Raw genomic sequence first — 23990 nt, 5'->3', positions numbered from 1 at the left:
TAGGTACTAATATGTACCTTTTTTATGGGTAAATAAGATAGGTGTAAACTTTTAAAGGGTACTGCCCCAGTGAAAGCTTTTGTACTTTTTTTCTGAGAGTACACAGAAAGATTTCATTTGAAAAAATGAATCAGATTTGGGTGCAGTGTACAAAGCGTTGAGTATCCTAGATGACTGGGTGAGATGAACAAACTCTGTGACTTACACCATATCCTGTATTGACGGATCAGAATAAAAACACATTAACACCACTGTGTCTGTCAGTTCAGAGCAGATAGGGTAAATTCAACACTTCAGCACACACTATCGCTCATTCAAGGTCTAGTCATGCCCACCTTCATAGCTTTGGTGTGCTTTGAGTTCTCTCGACAGACATGATGGCAGGTAGAGAGGGAGTGAGGACCACTTACACAAAATGATCCCATCATCTATTGCCCTCCATCATTTGTTTGCTCGTACTTGCAAAGAATTGTAGAGCATAACTCCCACCCTACTGAACATTGAGTGCCGTTCTTGCAATAAATAACACTTCAGGGTATTTTCAAGTAGTTCTGTACACACACAAATGCTCAAATACAACAGTTCAGCCTAGATTTATCAATACAGCAAAAAACCACGACTTCAGAACATTACCATGTACAATTTCTCAAGATGATACAACACATTCCTCTTCTGACATACTGACACTAAAAAAAGACATTCAACCTTCAAGGATGGCAACATTTCTGCATGAATCTGCCTGCTGAATTCAAATATATTAAGTTAACACTTACACTCATACTGCACTTCTTACGACATATCCATACTTTTTGTAATCACATCATAATGACATGCTCCTATTAGCCTAAATGCTCACTTAATTTGTCACAAAACAAGGGACTCCCACAGAGAGTCTCTGAACAAAGGTACAAGCAATAAACATAAAAATCAGTGATGGAGGAAGGACGAAGATCTTAAATCACAGCAAATGGAATCTGCCCGAGAAAGACATTCTGTATTTCTCATTCAAGTATTCCGATCTTTACACTTGATGATTTTTTATTTTATTTTACAATAAAAAACTGTCAGAAAAATATTTAATGAGCAAAAAAAGTCTTATTTAAAATGTAGTCTAGCCTTTGAAAACTTATAAGTTAACAATTCTTAACTAGTTATTAAGAACTTGAAACAGTATTGTTATTGTTAATTAAAAGAAAAATGTTTTGGTAATTGAAATAAGGTTTAAACTAAGTATAAATAATATAATAATGTAAATTCTACTTAAAAAAAAACAAGACAAGAAATGTTGCCTTCTAACCAAATTTTACAAATGAAAGTAGTTACATAATAATTATTATAAAATAAATTAAAGATATAGATTTTTAAGAAACAAACGATAAAAGTGATAAAAGCACAAATGAAATGAAACGGACAAAATGAAAGAAAAATATAAAATAAAAGCTAATTCAATATATTAGTAAAGCCTATCATATTAGTAAAGCCTATCAAACTGCTTTCACATTTTATACATAAGGTCAGAAGCTGCATTAGAAAGAGTTTCAGAGTCTCCGAGGATAAAAGCTCTGACAGAATTACTCACGTGTGCCATCAAAGCGCTTGGCGATGGTATCAAGAAAGGTGTTCTGAGGGGCCAGGAGCCCTTTCATCACAGGCATGATGATTAATCCTCAGAGCTCCATCACATACAGAACAGAGAGTAAGTGAAAGTAGAGAGGTGAGGTGATTTTGTCTGAAGTTCAAACTGTGTTGGTGGCTGCCTTGTACAAGGTGCTAATGGCTGCTTGTTAAGGACCGTATCAGTTCAGCGGAAAGCCTTCTGCAGCAGTTTCAACTCCAATCTTCAGTGTCTCTGCTTTAAAGAGCATGCGGTGCAGTAATCAGATGCTACGCTGAGCTCAGGAAACCGTAGTTTGGTAGGATGCATTCTTGTCGCCCAGCAGTCTATGCCTGGATGGTTAAGTTTGTCTAATTTGTGGTGATATTGCGCTCATTTTCTACAGCCCATCAGTTTGGTACATCTGCTCTGCTCTTGTTCCTGAAACAGCAGGATTTTCTGTCTTCTTCTCTCAAAAGCCCAGTATACAAGGCTTCATCTCTTTCCTTTGTTGCTTGTGTTGTGTCTCTTCAATGTCTCCCTCAGTCTCCACACAGCTTGTCCACAAGTCTCTTTTTTTCTTTGAATTTCTGTTCTCTTTTGGGCTTTTTAGGTTGTCCAAATAGGAGGTCAGATTATTCTTTGCACCCTTTGCTTCCTTTTCATCCGTTGTGTCCTAACTGAGGCAGGTGCACAATCTCTACTGCAGCTCTCTTCCACTCACTGCTATCTCTCTACTCTTCTGTCCCTCCCTCTTTCTCTCTCGTTCTCTTTCTCTCTCTCGCTCTCTTTCAAAAGGAAGAAGCACAAAGAGTAACAATGGAAAAAATGGCACAAGTAGATCACAGTAAATGTAGTTTCTTGAATAACCTAAAAAATATACCAGTTGGTTAAATTAAGAAACATTATTTAAAATTATTTATTATATTTTATAACTGTAAAACATGTGTATGTTTGTGTGTGTGTGTATGTACACATAAACAGGTATTTTCACTATTATTACTCTTCTTTTATTTGGAATTTCAATTTCTTTATCAATATCTATCTATCTATCTATCTATCTATCTATCTATCTATCTATCTATCTATCTATCTATCTATCTATCTAATTATCAAACTACAGTGAATACTGATTACATTTATTGATGTGCCTGAATGACTTTTGAGGAACTGGTCCTAGCACACCTCAAGCACTGCCAACCACCCACACTGGACCCACACCAATTAGCCTTCTGTAACAACAGGAGCACAGAGGATATGCACAATGGTGCACTCTGTACTCACACACCTGGACAATAACAACACATATGTATGGATGTTGTTTGTTGACTTCAGCTTAGCATTTAACATACATTCATTCCCTCCAAGCTGACCACAAAACTTGGAGACCTGGACATTAACATCTCCCTCTGCAACTGGATTATGGACTTTCTGACCAACAGACCTCAGCATGTTCAGTCAGGCCACACCTGCTCCACCACCATCACACTCAACACTGGTGTACCACAGGGCTGTGTGCTGAGCCCATTCCTCTATTCCCTCTACACCCACGACCGCAAGCCTGTGCATTAATCCATCTCCATCTTCAAGTTTGCAGATGACACCACGGTGTTTGGCCTCATCAGAGACAACGATGAGACTGCCTACAGGGAGGAGGTTCAGCTCCTGGCCGCATTGTGCGCATCCTGACCAGCTGTATCACAGTCTGGTATGGGAACTGCTCAGTTGCTGACCCCAAGGCACTGCAGAGGGTGGTGAAAACTGCCCAATGCATCACAGGGACAACACTTCCTGCTACCGAGGACATCCAGAGGAAATGCTGTCTATGTCGAGCTCACAGCATTCTTAAGGACTCCTTTCACCCTGACCACAGACTGTTTAACCTCTTGCCCTCTGCTTATTGTGTACATACACTTATTACATAATCCATCTGTATAATATGTTCATAGTACACCTATCTGTATATCATGCTGATAGTATTTAAAGATCTGTTAGTTATGTCCATAGTACTGCCTTATCTGTATATTTACTGTACATATGTAACCTATTTGTAGACACTGTATATCCTGTACTTACTGCTTATTTTAGGTAAAAAAAATTTAGCCTGAATGCACTGTAAATTGCTTTGGATAAAAGTGTCTGCTAAATGCATAAATGTATTTATTTATTTATTTTATTGCACTCCTCGTTAGATGCTAACTGCATTTCGTTGCCTTGTAAATTGAATCTAATCTAATATATCTTAATTGTGAAGCACTGATTACTGCTGTGGGATGCAAATATGTATTTGCTTTTGAGAAAATAATCTATCTGAAAGCCTGCAGAAAAATATTTCGCATATAACCAAATAAATGTGGCACAAGCAGATCTCTCTAGTGACTGAGAGACAGTTATAGAGGCTGTAATGGGAGCAGTACTGAGTGTTAAAACCACAAATAAAGAGACTATAAGGGCTGAAGTGGGTTTAAAGGGGCAGTTATTTTACCAGAAACACAAGAATTAGGCATAGAGAGAGAGAGAGATGGTGTGAAAGAGAAAGCAGAACTGCCATCTGTGCTTGAGCAGATATTTACATATATTACCAGACAAAAGCAGCATCACCGACAACACACACAGCAATTTCTATAAAGATGAAATCTGAAAGGATACATCTCTGGGTTAATACTGCAGGAATAATCTGAAAATGTGTTTATTTCACAGGCAGTGGGGGTCGAGGGATGAATGCATGGGTATTTGAAAATACTAATTATCTCCCAAAAAAATGTGTCAGGTTGAGACAAGCTGTCACAATGATACTGGGGCAAGTTGTCAAACGTACTTATGAATGATTTTGTGTTCATGATTATTCTAATGGATCAAATTATCAGAAAAAGCCATTAAATATCACATAGGTCTTCTATATGTTCAATTCTGATGATGTTGTGGAAGAGCATTTTCTTAGTTAAGATAACATTTTATTTTTTTTCATGTTAGAATGTTTGTAAATTTGTTTCTCAAGATTTAGGTGTGTAGTTCTGCTTTATTCTCAGTTTTATCGAAGCTTTGTGAGTTTTCATATATTTCCCAAACCAAAAAAGTTTTTCTGAACTTTATTAAGCCAGTGTTTTATTTTACAATATTTACATCGTCTGCCACCTGCTGACCACAAAACATACTACTCATGACTTAAATCTAACAACTCCCATCTTTATAAAAGAAGATAAATGGTTCTGCCCTGATAACCGTGATAAAATAATCATCATTAATAAGTAATAAATTAAGTTTTATGAATCAGAAAAGCGTGAAGCCCACTAACACAGGCAGGCTAATAGCTGTTCACTGTAGAAAAGAAAGGATTTAGCACTTTTTAAACCTTGTGATTACCTCAGGAGTTTTAAAAGGTTTTTAAAATCACGTATTCAACAACTTACTGTACGTTATAGAGACATAAAAAATAACATTTGAGGTATGACTGTATGTGATTTCGTTAAAAAAAATAATAACGTGTGTTTCTTAGCGTAATCATAATCATAAACAAATTTTTCGTAATCAAATCAAAAACGTTATTTTAAAACCCCATTAAGAATTAGCTTTATGTGTTGGACTACAAATTAACGTCAACAATGAACAGCTCTGCCGTGGTTTTAAAAAGCAACACGTGTCATCGTGTTTCATAAGCGTCCAGATCCTCCGGTGGCCTGGGCATCAGATACTGCAGCGGGAGGCGCGCGCCGTCCTCGAGTCTCTTTCCCACCGTCAGGATTCCCGCGGCCTGATTCCGCGAGCCGTGCAGCAGCTGCTGCAGGCGGTCCTGGACGCGTCTCTCGCCCACTTTACGCTTGCCAAGCGTTAGGATCCCGACAGCCGCGTCGTTATTAAAGCGGCCGATATGCCTGGCGATGGACGTGTCGTTTCGGCGTCCCGCGCGGCACAGAATCTCGTATAATTTGCAGGACCTTGACGCGCTCGAGCAGCAGGTGGCCACGCCCTCCGCGTCCCGCGCCAGGTGCGCCAGCAGCGCCATGAAGAGGAGCAGCTGAACTCTCTAATGGAGAGAGAAAGAGGATGCTTTCAGTAAATGCTGAATATTAACAGTTCAGACCTTGTCGATAACAATATTTAAATCTTGATACGGCTGATTTTGTATATTTGCATCTGAGATTTATAACTTTTTAACCCACGAGCATCTTTAGACACGAACAACACACAGAGAGAGAGAGAGAGAGAGAGAGAGAGAGAAAAAGAGGAGATGGCAGGTCAGATGTCAGGAGCTTTATTGCCACAATGCCAAGTATGTCTACACATAAAAGGAATTTGTTTTAGAGTCACAAGCGTTCAGTACCCAGTATATATATATAAAACAAAACTGAAAATAAAATAAATTGTATGTACAGGTGTGCTATACATAGAATAGAACATAATAGAATATAATAAATGTAGGCGTGTACTAGCTGGATGTAGGGTGATAATAACTTAATATAAGGTTATTGCACATATTTTTATTGCACAATGGTGAGAACATTTTAACTTTGCATGAGAGGAGAAGCTGTCCTGGTATTCAGTGTCTATTTATCTGATTGATTAGTTTCTGAAATAAATTATTTTCCATTATCTGGCAGGTACGAATAGAAAAATGTTGACACAATATGAAATTAAATAAAGTATAGTATCTCACATACAAATATTTTAATTGTTTATTCCAAGAATTCTGAGCTCTAATTATTAAGGGCGGGCAGCTGTCAAAACAAACATTAGTTACTAATAGGCTTGTTGATTAATTTTTAGCTATAATTTTGGAGGAAAAATGAACATCTGTGTTTCTGAGTTAACCTCCAATTAAATGTTTTCAAAACTATTCTCTTTTGGAAAGTGCACTGACTGCCTAAATGAATATACTGCCTTACTCTTTAGCAGCTGCAGCTTGTATAATTGTTTGCTTCGAATTAAACTTTATGATCAGCATGAATGTCCTTGCAAATTAAAATGTATTATCCCCAGATGGAAGCATTAAAATGTAAGCCTTCAGTTTAAATCGCTTTCTGAGCAGCCTCTGACTGGTCTTACCTTGGCTGTGCAGTCCATGCTTCTGGATGCTGCCCCGGTCTTGTTGTGGACAAATGCCATGTATCTGATGGACTTCAATGTCGATGGTCCCTTTACTCTCTGATACGGGATGTGTGTTTTTATACAGATGTGCCACCCACCCCTCCGTCTTCCGAGGGTAATTATAGGCATAAATTAGACTGACAAAGAAAACCAGCTGATATTACCACCTTTATATCCTCAATGCCATGTTTCTCATTTGAAGCTGTTAGGGTTGTTAGCATCTTTGTCATTATTGTCTGCCTGTATCCAAGTAATTGTATGAAGAGCTCTTTAGGATTATTGTGGAGCAGCAGACAAGCTTTGTTAGCAAATGCCAACAGAACGAGTGTGTGACGAGGCCTGGACTTAATTAGCTGGATATGTAGAGGGTCCTGATACAGTGAAAGGCTGAATGTAACAAAGGAGCAACAACGCCAAGGCGTCACTAACAAATAAAGCAGCAGGAGAATATGAATGACAGGATGCCTTTGTGTGAAGCAGAAGGTCAGAGAGCAGTCAGAGTTAATGACCACATACACATGTAGTTGGATTGCATGAGTAATGGAATTCACATTATACGTAAATGGAGGTTTTTTGGATGTGAGCAAGTCATAGGACACTACAAGAGAAGACAATCACAACCAGATCCTTTGAGTATTTCAGATGGTTAATTATGAAGAAATGTTCAGAGAAATGTAATAAAAATAATGCAACACAAATCATCGTAGTTGTAAATGACTGTATGTGAATGTTTGTATGATAATTTGTGTTCCTGTAGCTCACTATAATAATGCCAAAGTCTTGGGTTTGACTCCCAGAGGACATTATTGACAAAATCTATTTCACAAATGCAAATTGAGTCTAAACCTTATACAATCTTTTGTCATTTATTCTACTTTTCAAAAAAATGTAGGCTCATGAAATAATACTTTTATTCCGCAAAGATACATTAAATTGATCAAAAGTGACAGTAAAGACATTTATAATGTTACAAAAGCTCTATATTTTAAATAAATGCTGTTCTTTTGAACGTTCTATTAATAGAAATCTGAAAAAAAACATATACGGTTTTCACAAAAAAAAAAAAATGACACAACACAACTGCCTTTAACACTGAAAATAATAAGGAATGTTTCTTGAACATCGACTCAGGATCATGTGACACTGAAGGCTGGAGTAATGACGCTGAAATTCTACTTTGCATCACAGAAATTAATTGTTTGAAAATAGAAGACAGTTATTTTAAGTTACAATAATATTTCACAATGGTAATGTTCATATTTAATTTTTGATTAAACAAATGCAGCAGTGGTGAGCAAAAGACTTATTTCAGAAACAATACAAAATGTACTGACCCCAAACTTTTGAACAGGAGCTTATGTCCTCTACATTTTTGAAAATGTAATACAACATAAGTATAAAAAAATGACCTAGAGACATTTTTGATGTCAATCAGCTTTTATATAACATCATGTGGGCTTTATAAATGACGGACATCATCTCAATCAGATGTTATTTGACATTAATGTGACAGTAAACACCCAAACTATATTTTCCACGCTGGTCCCCTCATCTCCCAACCTTTCACATTTTCTGTTCCTGTGATGTTTCCAGCGATGAAAACTGGTACAGAATGACACCTGTTTACGCAAATATAAACTTCCATTTTAATTAACACCTACCCACAATATTAACAGCAGTAATAACAATATTTATGAACAGTGTGTATTATTGGGTGTGATGCGTTTCTTAATGAGATGGTCAAGTGTCCTTTACTTTGTCTTAAAATGATTAATTCTTCATTTATTGAAATATTTATTTGCTTGTCTGATCCTCAGTGGTGCTTTTTTCAACGACTGAGATCCATATTTTCCCAGAGTTTCTGTTCTTCCCAGTGGAGCCTATCTCAACGGGACGTATCCAGTTCCAGTTCAGACACAATATACACACTTTTCACACACACACACACACACACACACACACACACACACACACACACACACACACACACACACACACACACACACACACACACACACACACACACAACCCCAGGAGAAAGGCCCCTTTTAGGACCAAGGTGTACTGAGCTGACATTTTTTTATCTTAGTTCTAAAATGAATAAGAATGTGTGGAGGAGCCAGCAGGGGGAGCGAGAGAGTCTTTAGTTCTACATTGGTGTAAACTGAGAGGGCTTTGCCAGTTCTTTGTGAGTGCTTTGTCTTCTTCTGTTTCCCAAAGCTCTTAAAATGTTTGCTCAAAATGCTTTACTTCTCTTTCAGCAAGAAGTTTTGTATTTTAGATTAAAGTTCAATGCCCTCCATGCTGTTTTGACCCATTTTAGACTTTACTGCAGATTTACGAACATCGGTTTTCACAAAAGTAGATATTTTGAAGAAAGTTTTAACCACTTTTGTCCATACAATGAAATGTGTTCAATGTGTTCGAAACAGCAGTGGACCCCATTGAGTTTCATTGTAGGGACTACAACCACAAGAAAAATTTTATTTTTCAAAATGCCTTTTTTTTCAACGGAAGAAAGTCATACAGATTGTGAACGACCTTGGGGTGAGTAAATAATGACAGAATTTACATTTTTGGGCGATTTATCCCTTTACATGATTGAGATTTGGGACTTTTGACTGGATATCGTGGCTAGTGTAAGTGATCACAACAAATTTTCAACAGCAGCTGTGTCACAGGAGAACAGGTTACTATAATCCTTTAAAATGTGCTTCCATGGTGGGGATACCAATTTAAGACCTGAGCCCAGCAGGCAAGGTGGAGCTGGGAAGAGAGTAAAGCACACTGAAGCTAAACTGGCTCCTGTGTGTCCTTCACCAAGTCACCCAATCTGACTCTTTCCTTATGGCTCCCTTTCCCTGGTTTAAAGAGGCAAAGACCACCTCTCTCTTTCTCTCAGTGCAGGGTGGTGTTGTCCGGCTCAGTCTCGTGGATGGTGTGCAGGGGCCGTGCGTGGGGTGGCAGTAGAGGTGAGGCAGGGGACGTGGATGCTCCGTTCTTGGCCAAGCCACACGAGTGAGCAGCACAGTGAATCTGTCGCAAAGTGTCTATCGCTTCTCCTTTTGCATGTTTCAGCAAGTCTGCCTGGCCCTAAAACACAGGAAAAAAAGAGAAGTTCAAGTTGTGACAGTAAACAGAAGTTGTGAACTACTGAGGTTGCAGAACAAAAATGTGCAAGCAGAAGGTACTACAGTTGTACATACACATTACACATTTAGTCATTTTGCAGACGCTTTTATCCAAAGCGACTTACAGTTGGGAGATACATAAAGCTATTCTTCTTAAAGAGGTAAACAGACACAGGAAGTGCTCGTAATAACCAAGTTTTAGGCATTGTTCAAATAAGGACAAGCTAGAAAGAGAAGGAATAAGTAAAGAGAAGGACAAGTTATTTTTAAATTTTTTAATTTTTTAATTTAGGATGAAGTCAAGTAGCCTTGAAAGAGATGAGTTTTCAGCTGTTGCTTGAAAATTGTCAGGGATTCAGCATTCCAGATAGGGCTGGAAGATCATTCCACCAGCACGCATATATATATATATATATATATATATATATATGTAACTGTAAATAAGACTGCCTAAAAGAGGATTTACCAAAATGTGTTAAACAGATTAACAACTACTAAACTGAATGTTTTTATTTTTTTCATTCATTCTCTTAGAATGAGGTTTCCAAATCAGCCGAAAACTTTTAACAAAGTATTCTTTTTTATAATAATATTTAACATAGAAATATTACATATTGGAATATAATTAAAGTTAGTTTTATAATATAACACATTAGCTCAAGGTTCATTAATTGCTTATTATAATAATTAAAATAAACTAATTTATAAATAAATATTAAAAAATGTCTCCTTAATGCATAAAAATAAAATGACTCACTTAATATTAGGTGGCCTTTATTACTAAGTAGATCCCTAAAAAAAATAAGTACAATGAGTATTGCAAAACACTCCTGCTGATATTGAGGTGGGACACGGGTAAGATTAGGGACAGGTTTGGTGGTATGCAGAGGATTAAGAGTGGCTTAAGATGTAAGAGATGTGTAAACAGTGCAATTATAAAAGTAATTACAGAAATTTATAAAAAGAATTAATTACATGCAGGTATTTGTATTAATTAAAGTACAATGTAAAAACATGAATGTACACAATAAATGCATTGTATCAAATTATTAATTTATATGTACAGTAAGTACATAGTAGTTAAGGACCAAAAAATAATCTTTCTCATTGAAAATGTTGCCTTTTATAGTGGTAGAAACTGCATAATTTCTTTTATAAGGGCAGAGCACGAAGGTTTTCTTTTTCATTATTAAACATTGTCCATCATGCCAGAACTAGATTTGATTTTGATTTTGTAAAAATAAAAAAATATATATTTAACATAGGTGCTAGATAAAAATACTGAGAATAAATCTATCATATATGCTCCTTAAATGCAATGAAAGGGTCCATCCTGCAGAGTTCAGTGTAACACAAGACCTGGTGGCACTGCATACATTCACAGCACAGCCAGAATCCTCCCAATACCCTTCATAAACCAGCCTCTCCTTCTCTCTCTCTCTGGAAACGACCTAGAGGGGACCGGATGAAGGGGACAGAGACACTGTGAGAGGATGGGACAGGGAGGGGGGGGGGGGAAGGATCAGGACAGCGTGTCTCCTCGTCCTGTGTGAATGTCCCTTAAAACACCCTGCCAGGACAATTATAAGCATTTATGTGTGTATTTATGTGTGCAAAAAGACATTTTGAAGGGACCTAGACATATTATGTCCTTGTATATTAGCATTTATTTATTATGTCCCTTCAAAATGTCTTTTTTTGAAGGGACATAATCAAACCACATATACCTTCACCAGCAAAACATGCATGACCACACATAAATTTGTTTTATATCTTTCTTTCAAGGACACCAGTTCTCCCCAGCCTTGCTTCTTCATTGGTACAAATCTAAGCCGTGGACACAACTGCCATTTTCCTTAACAAATCAAAATAATTTTTAGGTATGATCAAGGTATGATGTTTATTTGTCCATTTTAGCAGATGCATCTGCATGGACTAATTTCTCCAACTTCTCTTCTCTTGAGTTATAATTTATGATTCAAACAGGAACCAGCCACTGAAATCCCCAAAACGCTTTCAGGAGAACCGCATCATGAGGTCACCTAGCGGTCCCAACCAGAGTAAAACATTAAACTTTACTCAACGTGATGACAACTCCCTAGGAGAGCACTGCAACATCAGCTGCATTGCGTTTTCACTCCTTTAGACTGCAGTGGCGCTCTTTATGCGGCCGATGTGAGACAGACAGGACAGGTGAGACTAATACAGGCAGCTGGATGCTTTCCCTGCATGTGCTCCAGCACAGATCCTCGGAGGACACCTGCATGGGTGTCCAGATCTAAAGAGGCTCTTTGACCTGGATAGAGGAGTCTTTTGCCATAAATAAGTGATATATTTTAAAACGGATGAATTATGCATATGGGCGTGACGCATATAGTCTCTTAAGACTGTGTGGGAGAAGAAAGGCTAAGAGCACTGCAGAAAGACAAGGTGGTACATATTTTAGAAAGCCTGGATGAAACACTTCTGTGTACTGGCTGACAGTTTGATGTCACTTCCTGTAGTCAGGACTCATATAACTCATTAGTTTAGTTTAGTTTTAAGGGGCCTGCAAAATTTGAGCGAGAACTAAATGTGACCCTGGACCACAAATCCAGTCATAAGGGTCAGTTTCTTGAAATTAGGATTTATACATCATCTGAAAAGATGAATAAATAAGCCTGGTAGGATAGGACAATATTTGGCCAAGAAACGAATATTTGAAAATATTGAAAATCGCTAAAAAAATTTAATAAACAAAATTTAAGTTTAAAATTACAAATTCATTTAGGGCTGCAACATGGATGTATTTCAAGTCTGGCTTAAGAATATATGTAATTGCATTCAGTTCTGTGCATGTGGAACTAAAGTAAATAAATCAGCTGATACATAGAAAGAGTGGAGTTTGTGAAATGCAAACGTTCAATCCATTGTAGGCCTTTTTAGTACTTTAGTCTAAAAGTCATCCAGTCTAATTAAATTAAAGACTTAATTAAGACAACAATCCGCCCCACCTTTGCTGCATACTTGCTCTGCAAATGCACACAAACCTATTTCAACAACAAAAAAACTCTTTATACATATTCTAAATACACAAAACACCCATTAAATATACCACCAAATATTCCAAAACATAAATATTTCAACATGAGTGAATTTCCATTGACAGTGAAATAAAAAAAAAATACAACTAGACCAGAACACATCCATACCGTTCTTCCGCAATTTGACTTTCATTAACACTATCACATGCTAAAGGTGACATCTCCTAATCTTTGTTCCCACTGTGTTCAGTTTATCTGTTTACATAAGTAAGGACACAATTAATCTGTTAGGAAACATGGCACTTATCATGAAGCTTATCTTATCATGAACACCATAAATATATAAACACAGAGATAAAGAGTGAGCAAGAGTGATTAAACAGAGACAGGTGAAAAGACGCTGCAAATAAAGTAGATAATTTCACTTTATGGACAGTTCTTATGTTTACCATGTTAACAGGACTACCGATAAAAATGTCTGACGATGTTTTGCTAGCAATCAGCACAAATCCATTTTCACAGTGTTGGTGGGATAATGAGTAAGACTGAAAATATTCTGGAGGATCATTACAGGTTAACTGTCTTTCAGTGTGTTACAGTATTGTATATGGAAGCTGACTGCTGTTTAGATATGCATAGTATATTACAATATACACTCACCGACCACTTTATTAGGTACACATGTTCAATTGCTTGCTAACACAAATTGCTAATCAGCCAATCGCATTGCAGCAACTCAATGCATTTAGACATCTAGATGTTGTGAAGACGACTTGCTGAAGTTCAAACCGAGCATCAGAATGGGGAAGAAAGGGGATTTAATGACTTTGAACATGGAATGGCTGTTGGTGCCAGATGGGCTGGTCTGAGTATTTCAAAAACTGCTGATCTACCTTTGATTTTCACACATAACCATCTCTAGTGTTTACAGAGAAGGTCCGAAAAAGAGAAACTATCCAGTGATCAGCAGTTGTGTGGACGAAAATGCTTGGTTGATGTCAGAGTTGGGCAGACTGGTAAGAGAAGATAGAAAGGCAACAGTAACTCAAATAACCACTTGTTACAACAAAGGTATGCAGAATACCATCTCTGAGCACACAACACGCCGAACCCTGAAGCCACACCGGGTGCCGCTCCTGTCTGCTAAGAACAGGAAACAGAGGCTACAATTCACACAGGCTCACCAAAATTGGACAATACAAGATTGGAAAAACGTTGCCTGGTCTGATGAGTCTCAATTTCTGCAGCAACATTCAGGTGGTAGATTTAGAATTTGGCATAAAGAACATGAAAGCATGGATCCATCCTGAGGTCTCAATGGTTCAGACTGGTGGTGGTGGTGTAATGGTGTGGGGGATATTTTCATGGCACACTTGGGGCCCCTTAGTACCAATTGAGCATTGTTTAAACACCACAGCCTACATGAGTATTGTTTCTTACCATGTCCATCCCTTTATGACTACAGTGTACCCATCTTCTGATGGCTACTTTCAGCAGGAGAATGCACCATGTCACAAAGCTCAAATCATCTCACACTGGTTTCTTGAACATGATACTTTACTCAAATGGCCTCCACAGTCACCAGATCTCAATGCAATAGAGCAGCTTTGGGATGTGTTGGAATGGGAGATTCAAATCATGGATGTGTAGCCAACAAATCTGCAGCAACTACGTGATGCTATCATGTCAATATGGACCAAAATCTCTGAGGAATGTTTCCAACACCTTGTTGAATCTATACCACGAAGAATTAAGGCAGTTCTAAAGGCAAAAGGGGGTCCAACCCGGTACTAGCAAGGTGTAATAAAGTGGCCAGTGAATGTATATTACCATCCTTTAACGTTTAATGCACATGATCCTGAAGAAATCATTCTAATGTGCTGATTTGCTCCACAAGAAACATTATTTATTATTATCAATGTTGAAAAACAGTTGTGCTGCTTGAAAACCATTATGCTTTTTTAGTATTCTTCAATTGGAAAGTTAAAAAGAACAACTTTGAAAATGAAATGTTTTGTAACAATAAACGTCTATACTATCAATATTGATCAATTTAATGCATACTTTGGTGAAAAAAATAATTAGTGCAAAAAAAAATCTTACTGACTCCAAATGTTTGACTGTGTACTGTATATATATTTTATTTGTGTTTTTAAAGATGCTCTATATCCTGAATTATAATACCATATATACTGTAAAAGTCCTTTAGTGTTATTATTTTATTGATACAGAATAGCATAGCATTTTAAAACCCAAAAATGTATTAGTCATAAACCATAAACAATGTTTTAATATCTGAAAGCTACAAGAAGCTGCATAGTAGACACTCCTAGTACCAATCAGTGAGATTAAAGTACACAACAATGTCAGGACAAAAGCTATTAATTGTGGCCTCGACTGTGAAATCTGATTGGCTGTGGTTCAGCTGCAAGCCAGGAAACACTTTGAGTAGTTGTTTGCACTGAATGCAAACCTATTAGCAAAACCCTGTAAAGATTATCCTATACTAAAATGCTTTACCTTGTGCTAGATAAGGCCCTGGTGTATACATGCCTCAATCCACAACATAAAGAATAGGTACAAACCTTCAACACAGTGATGTTCCAAGCGTAACTCTCCATGGCCTTCTGTAACTTCCTCCCTTTCAGTCCTTCTCTTGCCCCGATCCGATGCAGATCCTCATGAAAGTCCAATCCTGAAAGTCCAATAGAGCAAAATCTTTTACAATTCCTAGCCAGCATACAGTGGACCTCAAGAATATGTTTTGTAAGATATCACAGAGTAATATGGGTGTATTGTTATTGTTAGAAAGTTTTTTTTTTTTTAACACTGCCACAGGGCAACCGAATCGCAGTCGTGACTCACTCCATATATATCATTCATAACCATCACACAGACAAGAAAAAACAAACAGAGCACTTTGACAAATGGATGGATGGACAGATGGACGAACTTAAATGAAAACAGTATGTGGAAATAAAAAGTATCTGCTTCAAACAATAGAGCTGATGAAAAGCTGACTGTACGATTCACAAATGTTTGTTAACAGCATCTCAGTGTCAGTGAGCCAATCTGACAGCAGATAAGAAAGGGCTGTTTATGTTGACCAAAATCGCTGGCACAAATGTTCTCTCAAGTAGAAAACTCTATCAAAAAGATGTTTTCTGCCTACTAAACAAAAGTTCATTTTGCAGCAATAGCCATCAATCCCCATCAAGTGCTGTGGCAGCTCAAGGTACTTTCTGTTGGGGATTTCTGTCACAAATATGTTTCAGGTTAAAGAGAGAAAAGCAATGTTTACCCTTAAAAGTGAAAGACAGTTTGGGCAGAGCCTCGTGGTTAGTGCGTTAACATATAGCACAACTGTGCTCACGGCAACCTGAGTTCCTTTGGCGATCCTGCCCTGCCTTCTCCACGCAATACTTTCCTGTCCTCTCACAATACAGGCATACAAACATAAACATAACTTATTTATAAAAAAGTGAAAGGTAATAAAACGTTTCTTCATTACAATAGGCATGGGCGTCAGTTTGGTTTGAAATGTGGTGGGGACAGAGACGCATTCAGAAGTGCATTTTCAGAAGTGCTGGGTACAATGATGCATTTTTTTTTTCTCTTTCGCGCAGGTCATGTTTTGAAAGACGTCCTGTATCTTATTAATGTAAATAAATAAAAATGTATACAAAAATGTGATGATGTCCGACTCGTTTTATGAAGAAGAAAGCCGTACAAAGCATTAGACATATGATACATGACCCACTAATCTGCTTCATATCATCATATAAGTACCATGTTGACAATATGACATGGCCATGACGTGGTTTAATGTACCTAAACAATGATTACCAAATTTCTCTTTCATGTTGCTTTGTTATAACCACTGAAAACGGGGAAAAAAATCTAACCCAAAATCGGGCCTCGCTCTACATTATCCCGCTTATTACATGGCTACCCACCAAATAAATCAATAATTTGACACAAAATATTGATTTAAAAAAGAGTTTATTGATTTAAACACGATTGTATTGCTTCTCTACGATTAGAATCCTGCCGCGTCCATAGCAACGCTCTGTTTTTCATGGCAACGGTGTTATTATCAAGAAATAACAGATTTCATTCTACAGTTCAACAATTCAACCAAGCCATGTAATAATTTGATTTAATTCCCAGTACAATTTACCATATCTACACACAACACAACTTAAGCACTACAAATTTTATCAAGATTGAAAAAGCAAAAATACGTGTAGCACAGATGAACACTATTGACTATCACACCATGATCTGACTGCTCTCAATTCACAACAACATGCATCCATCCAATCTACATCAGGCATTTTGACTAAAACTTGATCCATTCCTCATCATCATCATCATCACAACTATTCCAGAATTCAGCAATAGATTCAAGCAATAATTAAACAAGATACTGATTACTCAACAATCATCTCCCCCAATACTTGCTGTATGAACGCAAACCGTAACTAGCTAATTAAGTTGGTGGCTAAGGAAGTCTAACGTAACATTAATTGCAAGAGAAGAATTAAAACAGCCGATCCCTTGTGTGCAAATGCACAAGACCTAGCCATAATACCAGCAAATCTTAATAAACATAAGTTATCGCATCTTACCTTTGTGTCAATGGTCTGCAGACCCATGCTGTGTGTACAACAACATCCATTTGTTCTACAGGTTATCACTTTGATATGTTATAGTCCATGGCACTAGGATGCAACCTTGTGATATTGTATGAAGGCTAAATGACTTGCTCGTCTATGATACATTCGCCAGAAATTCTGGCCAATCCCAGCAAAGACTAGGTAGCCTCGTTCCCGCTCGTTCACTGTCCATTCCAAACTGTCAACTCATTTGAAAAACATTCTTTAAAAAAAAGAAGCGCGATAGTCATATAGAGAAAATAATGTTACAGTTGTTGCAGTTTTAATGAACAGAAAAGCCCCCCGAAATCGACGCCTATGACAATAGGAATCTGCACGATTGGAAGATTCGAATGAGGGCAAAAACTTTCCATGCACAGATTTACTTCTGTGCAAACTCATTTGTTTTAAAAGTAGTTTAAAGGTGCACTAAGCAATGTTTTTTAAACTCACTTGTAGCCAATCAGCAGTAAGGGGGCGTGTCTTGTAATGATAGAGTGAAGAGAGCATTCAGTTTGAGTGCACACGACAGATATTAGCAGATCGACTATAGATAGAAAGAATTGGAAGATAAAAAGAGGAAAATATCAGAGGTACGAAACACTAAATTGAAGGCTTACGATTAGGCAAGAGGTAGGACCCGTGTAAATATCAGAGCAGCTTTCCAGCGGAACTCAAGAAGCGGGAAGGCCTGGAATCAGATGCTGAGGCTGCGTTGTTTCTTGGTAGGTGAGTAACATTGATTTTGCTTTGTTTCGCACAATTTATCCATGTTGGGTTTTGCTTGAATATGCTTGTGAGTTGTCTTCACTTGTTTCCACGATCGTCATTATGCCAGGGTTGTGTATGTACGTGTAGGGCAGAGATATCAAAATAGGGGTGAGCTCCTTTTAGGCTATGGGCGTGTTTGGTTTTGTCCTTTCAATATCAACATTGTTTGGCAAAACTCGGTTAGTGCACCTTTAAACGTGGCTTCTGTGTGAGTGGTGCTTCATGCATTGCTACACTATTGGACGTTTTTTTTTGCTAGCAAAAATAAAATAAAATAACGTAAAATTAGCAATAATAATAATAATTAATTAAAATAACAAATGAATTGCAACTTCATATTCCACAACTGCTCCTTGCTGTTTTTCAATGTAGTTTTATATCCTTATTTCTAAATTGTGACATTATATCTTAAAAAGTGACTACTTCTTGTATTAATTTTGAATTATATATATATATATATATATATATATTTTTTTTGTGAGACTGAAACGGATATCCTATGACATACAAAGGGTAAAAGAACCAGGAGCAGCAATGCAGTGCTCTAATCACACACACTTTTCACACTTTCTGTTTCTTAAATTTGGTGCCTATTTGACATTTACTCTGGTTTTCACACTCTCTCTCGTGGATAAAAGCACCCACAAACCTACAGAACACGTGCTTGTGACATCCTGAATGAAATGCTAGATACGATGCGGGCTTTAGTGCACACGTGTAAGAGAAACGTCTGAGTGTGTATTTGTGCAAGTTCAGACAGACCCCCTTTAGGTGCTAAGCCTGAAGGTGTCAACACACTCCCTAATACCTGCCCACGGTCCACTTTGCTCAGCTAGGACTTGGTCCAAGAACAGCTCCTCTCGTCTCCACTGCCAAAGATGATTTTATGCCAAGAGACTAGGCTAGCTAGTCATAAATACTCTTTTTTTTAAAGTATAAATTGGCTGCAGTTGCTCAGCATTCATATGATTTTACATAGGCCTCGAGGCCACTAGTGCAAAGCTGTACATGAAAACAGCAATTTTATTTGCTTACTGAATGTCAGTATTCTGACAACATTGTTAACTAAATGAGCTCCACATTTTCATGGGCACAGAAAGAGCGAGGCTTTGTGAAAAGGAAGGAGTAACAGGGCTGCAAATAACAACAGATTCCATCATTTCCACACAATGTACTTTTCCGAGGTGTCAGCGAGTGAGAGGACAGCTACATGTGCTTGTGTCTGCAAGCCTTTGAAGTTTGATACAGATGAGAGTGTTTTATGACAGACGAAGTTGCCCTGTCACGTTTAAAGTGTGGTTGCTATGGTAATGATGTATGGTGATCTTCTTAGAATAGGCCACCTTCTGATTGGACGATCGGATGTGACATGTTTGCGTGTGGGATGAGATCTTTGAGTCAGAGGTGTCATGATAAAGGCAAGAGAAAAAGAGATGGATGAAGAAAAGGATTAAGGGAAGAAATGTCAGATTAAAGTAACAGGATAAAGTACAGGATTGAGCGATTGTGATGAATTAAAGAAAGATTGTGTTAGTTATGGGCAGTGTTGAATAGGCTTTTAAATGTGTAGATGATTTGAGTTCTTGAAAAATGTTAAGTAGATTATTATGAATGCATGTAGTTATATTTATATGCATGGATGTGTGGGTGTTTGAATGCATATACGCATGCATTTCAATTAAGTGTGAGAGCTAGGCCTGAAACATCCATCCATCCATCCACCTGACGCGTTGCAAACTACAAACAGGTCACAGATCTATTCTGATGAGTCACAAACAGCAGATAAAAACTATAGTAAATGTATCATAATTCTACATTGTTGGAATCATTTTATTATTAAAGTGTAAATTTCAAAACTCAAAACAAGTTCCTACCCTTCTGAAGCCAGGATTTAACATCGAGAATTGTGATATCATGATTTCCTCTCTACAGTACATGCTCCTTAACCACTTCAACTCTGCAGCATAATTGAATTATTATTATTCGTATTTATTTTTTTACACATTTTGGCATACCTGGATTTAACAGAGCACCCTACTTTGGAGTAAATTGATAAAAATGGTCTAATTTGATAGAAAACATCCTAAATTTTAATATGGTTTCTTTCGATTCCACTAGGTGCCAGTAAACAAGGGGGAAAAAAAGGTTATGGTAACATCAATACAGTTTTGCAATAAACAATTTTGTCTTTAAACTATTTAAAGACATTTACAAAGGCACATTATTCTTATAGCCTGACAGAAATTGGAATGCATGTAAACATCCAGGGAGGTGAAGAGTATATTTCTGGCCTGACGCAACCATGAGAAATGACAATCCTCTGAACACGTGAGCAGGAACAGACAGTTAGACTTGTCCTATCCCTCAATCTTCTCCATCATTACTTAACTCATATTTAATTAGCAGAGTCTGACAGAAGTGTTTATTAGAATGGAGATGTGCTGGACAAGGCTATCAGCGCCTTCCACAGCTCAAACAGCTGCCCACCCTCCCCTCACGCTGCTAATTACGCTTCAGATCGGCAGCTGTGACACTCAGCCGGGCAATTCCAGATCCACGGCAGAATGTGAGAGACCATGAGTGCTGTAGAAACATGTTCATTTTTGATTCAAAACCAGTAAGAGCAGAGAAGGTCATTAGCAAATGTGTGATTCAACCTCTCCACCGGCGTGAGATAGATGGAGGGAGGTGGAAGAATGCTTGATGAGAAAGAGTGGGCGAGGAGACAGGGCTAGAGCACACCAATCTTGTTTATTTACTGACGCTCTACTGCTCTCTAAAGCAGATTTCTCCATTAACATGGTGACACAAGGCCTACCAGGGGTTCTGAGGCAACGTTATAAAATGGATTTCTCCAAATTTAGCCTGAGCTGCATTTGAACTGCTGTAAAGTAACAATAAACACACTCGTATTACTGCACACATTCTGTATTAATGCACATACTGTAGCTTGGCAACCACAAATAGCCTCAAATTAGCACAATGAACTATATTGCTTCATAGATATTTTCATTTCAGATTTTTATCAGTTATAATTACAGATTAACTTGTGTTGTGTTATGCCTAAGGCCGCAGTCACACTAGACATTGCACTTGATTGACTTCCATTCATAAGTCAAGCGCATGTTTAGCAGTTTCACGTTTCGAACGCTGTCCGGCAAATTCAGATGTTGAGAAAGAACACAAACTTACTGCTAGAAGTTGAACTTAATACTATATTTTCACAATAGAATGTGTACTAACAATAAAAAGTTTTGCATCAGCAAATTTAAAAAAAAAATACAAAATAATACTGCATACTTTTATTCTGCAAGGATGCATTAAATTGATCAAAAGTGTCCGTAAAGACTTTTACATTGTACAAAAACAACTTTCTATTAATGAAAGAATCATGAAAGAAAAAATTCAATTAATTTGAAATTTAAAATTTAAGGATTCAGTTTATTTAAATGTTAAACATTTCTTTTAAATTTGCAATAATATTTCAGAATATTTCTGTTTTTACTTCATTTTTGATCAGATAAAGGCAGCATATATTAAAAAATCTCATCCAAACCCCAACACTTTGAATGCTTGTGTAATTTTAATTAATTAATTTATTTAACAAAACAGAAGCCCTTAAGTGCATATCATATCCTATTTTCTGTTGTGTCTTATGAAATGTTGCATTCTATTAATCTAGTGTAATTCAACACCCCCTTACTGCTTAAAAATCATGCCAATGCATGACCCGTGTGGCATTTCCTTTTATTAATTTATGAGATAAATTATTAATAAAAAAGTCTGTGTTATTAAATCAAAACAAAAACATTGCTATATTAAAATGTTTTCTCTCTCTTGCCCAAATCTTAGCTTTATCTATGTGAACACAGTAAAAAGCTTTAGGGCACAAGCCTCCTTGCATCACTTCAAAATAATGGACAATTGTGTCTGTTGGTATTTGTGTTTTATTGTGGGTAAAAAAGCTCCCAGGCTATTCAATACTGTCCAAAGGAGGTCAGATGATTCATATGTTTTTCCAAAACATGCAAAAAGACAGAAAAACGTAGTTTTCCACTGTTCTCTGGAGAAAAATTAACATCAGCTACAGAGTAGAGTATTATAGGGTTCACTGATTATTAACTGAGCAAGAAATTGTGTGTGAGAGTTTGTTTCCTGTTGCTCCAATAGTAAACAGACAAAACATCACAGTCATTAATAATGCCTAATTGTGACATACTGTATTTAATTGATCAACCGGCGATGTGCTTGCACTGATAATCTCACAGCTGACGTGTGTATGTGTGTGTTTGTGCAACATTACCTGCTCGCTGTGCTTGTGTAAGTTTAGAGTACACGACATCGGCTGATTCGATCAGTGTGCGACTCGTCTGGATCATCTATAGGAAACCAAAAACAGGAAACAGGAAGTCAGGTCTCAGCAGGAAGTGAGACTTCCAAATTAGGAATGCCCTCCCCAGAGAAGCTCAAATTCACACACTCACACACTTGTAATAAGCTCTATTGACAGAAGAGATTGAGGTGCATTCCTCAGCCCAGATAAGATGTGTTTCCTTTCGTTGTCTCTTTTGTTATTGCTACTGGTTCAATGATACTGTTTAAAGCCAAATTCAGAATCAAATAAGAAGATACACACATCAGTATACAGTATATAATGTGTATTTGTTATCCATTATACACATTTGTTAAACTGCCTAGGCATTAAGCGTGGCTGTGTCTCCTTCCACTCCCTGGTTTGTTAAAATGTAAATCTGTATATTGTGAACCTGAAAACGCTAACCATTATAAACCAGCCTGGACCAACACAAAAATTCATGCTGGTCTAAGCTGTTTGTGAGAAAATTCTTCAGAATTTCTAATGCATTCCTGATTCACTGTCTAATAAATACTTTGACACCTGAAAAACAGTTTGACCCTCATGGAGACCTAATTCAAAGTGCAAATCCTACACAGCCAATCTTGAGCTGACAAGCACTGACGCGCAGACACACACACACACACACACGCACAGACAGAGTACATTCCTACATACAATATATATGAGGACATCTACTCAAATCAAAATGGAATTGTGCCATGAAAGGGAAAATACACGGCAGGGTGTGATAGAGCAGCTTTGGATGGTATGGAGTCTGTGTGTGTGTGTGTGTGTGTGTGTGTGTGTGTGATACAATCAAATATACTCTCACATCTCTGCAGAATTTAATCTCGGTTGTAGTAAAGTCCCATTATAAAAGGAACAAGCAAGAAAGAGCAGAATGCTGCAGCTATTCTGCTGCAGGCTATGAATTTATAAAAGCAGTTAATCTACACGCTGTATAACTATATAAATAAATATTTCCATTTATAAATATATATCTTGATTTATTATTAAGTACAGTATAAATCATACATTAAAATATAAAACAAACATATATAGACACGTTTCTATTCAGAATTTAAATCTATATATTAATATTCACAACTATAGTTTCAGCTTTTATGGCATTATATTCAGACTGTCAACTACACATTCAGATTATTAAATGGTTATGATTATTAAAACTACATGTTCTGGATTTATGACATACATTCTGGGTTTCTGAAATTACGTTCAGATTGTCAACTATTCTGGATTTATGACAATATAACAATATACTATATTCTCGATATACTGTATGACATGACTGTACTGAATTGCATACTCAGGATATATGACTATATATTGTATTTAATTAAATATAATTTA

General features: G+C 37.1%; 2 protein-coding genes across 2 annotated transcripts in view; both read right to left on the bottom strand.

Moving 5' to 3' along the window:
- Positions 1–2308, bottom strand: part of kcnh4a (potassium voltage-gated channel, subfamily H (eag-related), member 4a) — a 30042-nt gene extending 27734 nt beyond the window's left edge. Inside the window, exon 1 of the mRNA XM_059554606.1 lies at positions 1580–2308. Coding sequence (XP_059410589.1) covers positions 1580–1655 — 76 coding nt within the window. The 5' untranslated portion in view covers positions 1656–2308. The remainder of the gene's footprint in view (positions 1–1579) is intronic.
- Positions 2309–9189: 6881 nt separating this feature from the next.
- The window catches only part of plcl5 (phospholipase C like 5), an 83692-nt gene continuing 68891 nt past the window's right edge, over positions 9190–23990 (bottom strand). Inside the window, exons 4-7 of the mRNA XM_059554698.1 lie at positions 22566–22641; positions 15419–15528; positions 9468–9772; positions 9190–9421 (exon numbers count right to left, since the gene is read on the bottom strand). Of these exons, the coding sequence (XP_059410681.1) occupies positions 9578–9772; positions 15419–15528; positions 22566–22641 (381 nt within the window). The 3' untranslated portion in view covers positions 9190–9421; positions 9468–9577. The remainder of the gene's footprint in view (positions 9422–9467; positions 9773–15418; positions 15529–22565; positions 22642–23990) is intronic.

This window comes from Carassius carassius, chromosome 1 (genome assembly GCF_963082965.1).
Source record: "Carassius carassius chromosome 1, fCarCar2.1, whole genome shotgun sequence".
NCBI classification, from domain to species: Eukaryota; Metazoa; Chordata; class Actinopteri; order Cypriniformes; family Cyprinidae; genus Carassius; species Carassius carassius.
Note: the sequence above shows the minus strand (reverse complement) of the source record. Positions and strands in the feature narration are given on the sequence as shown.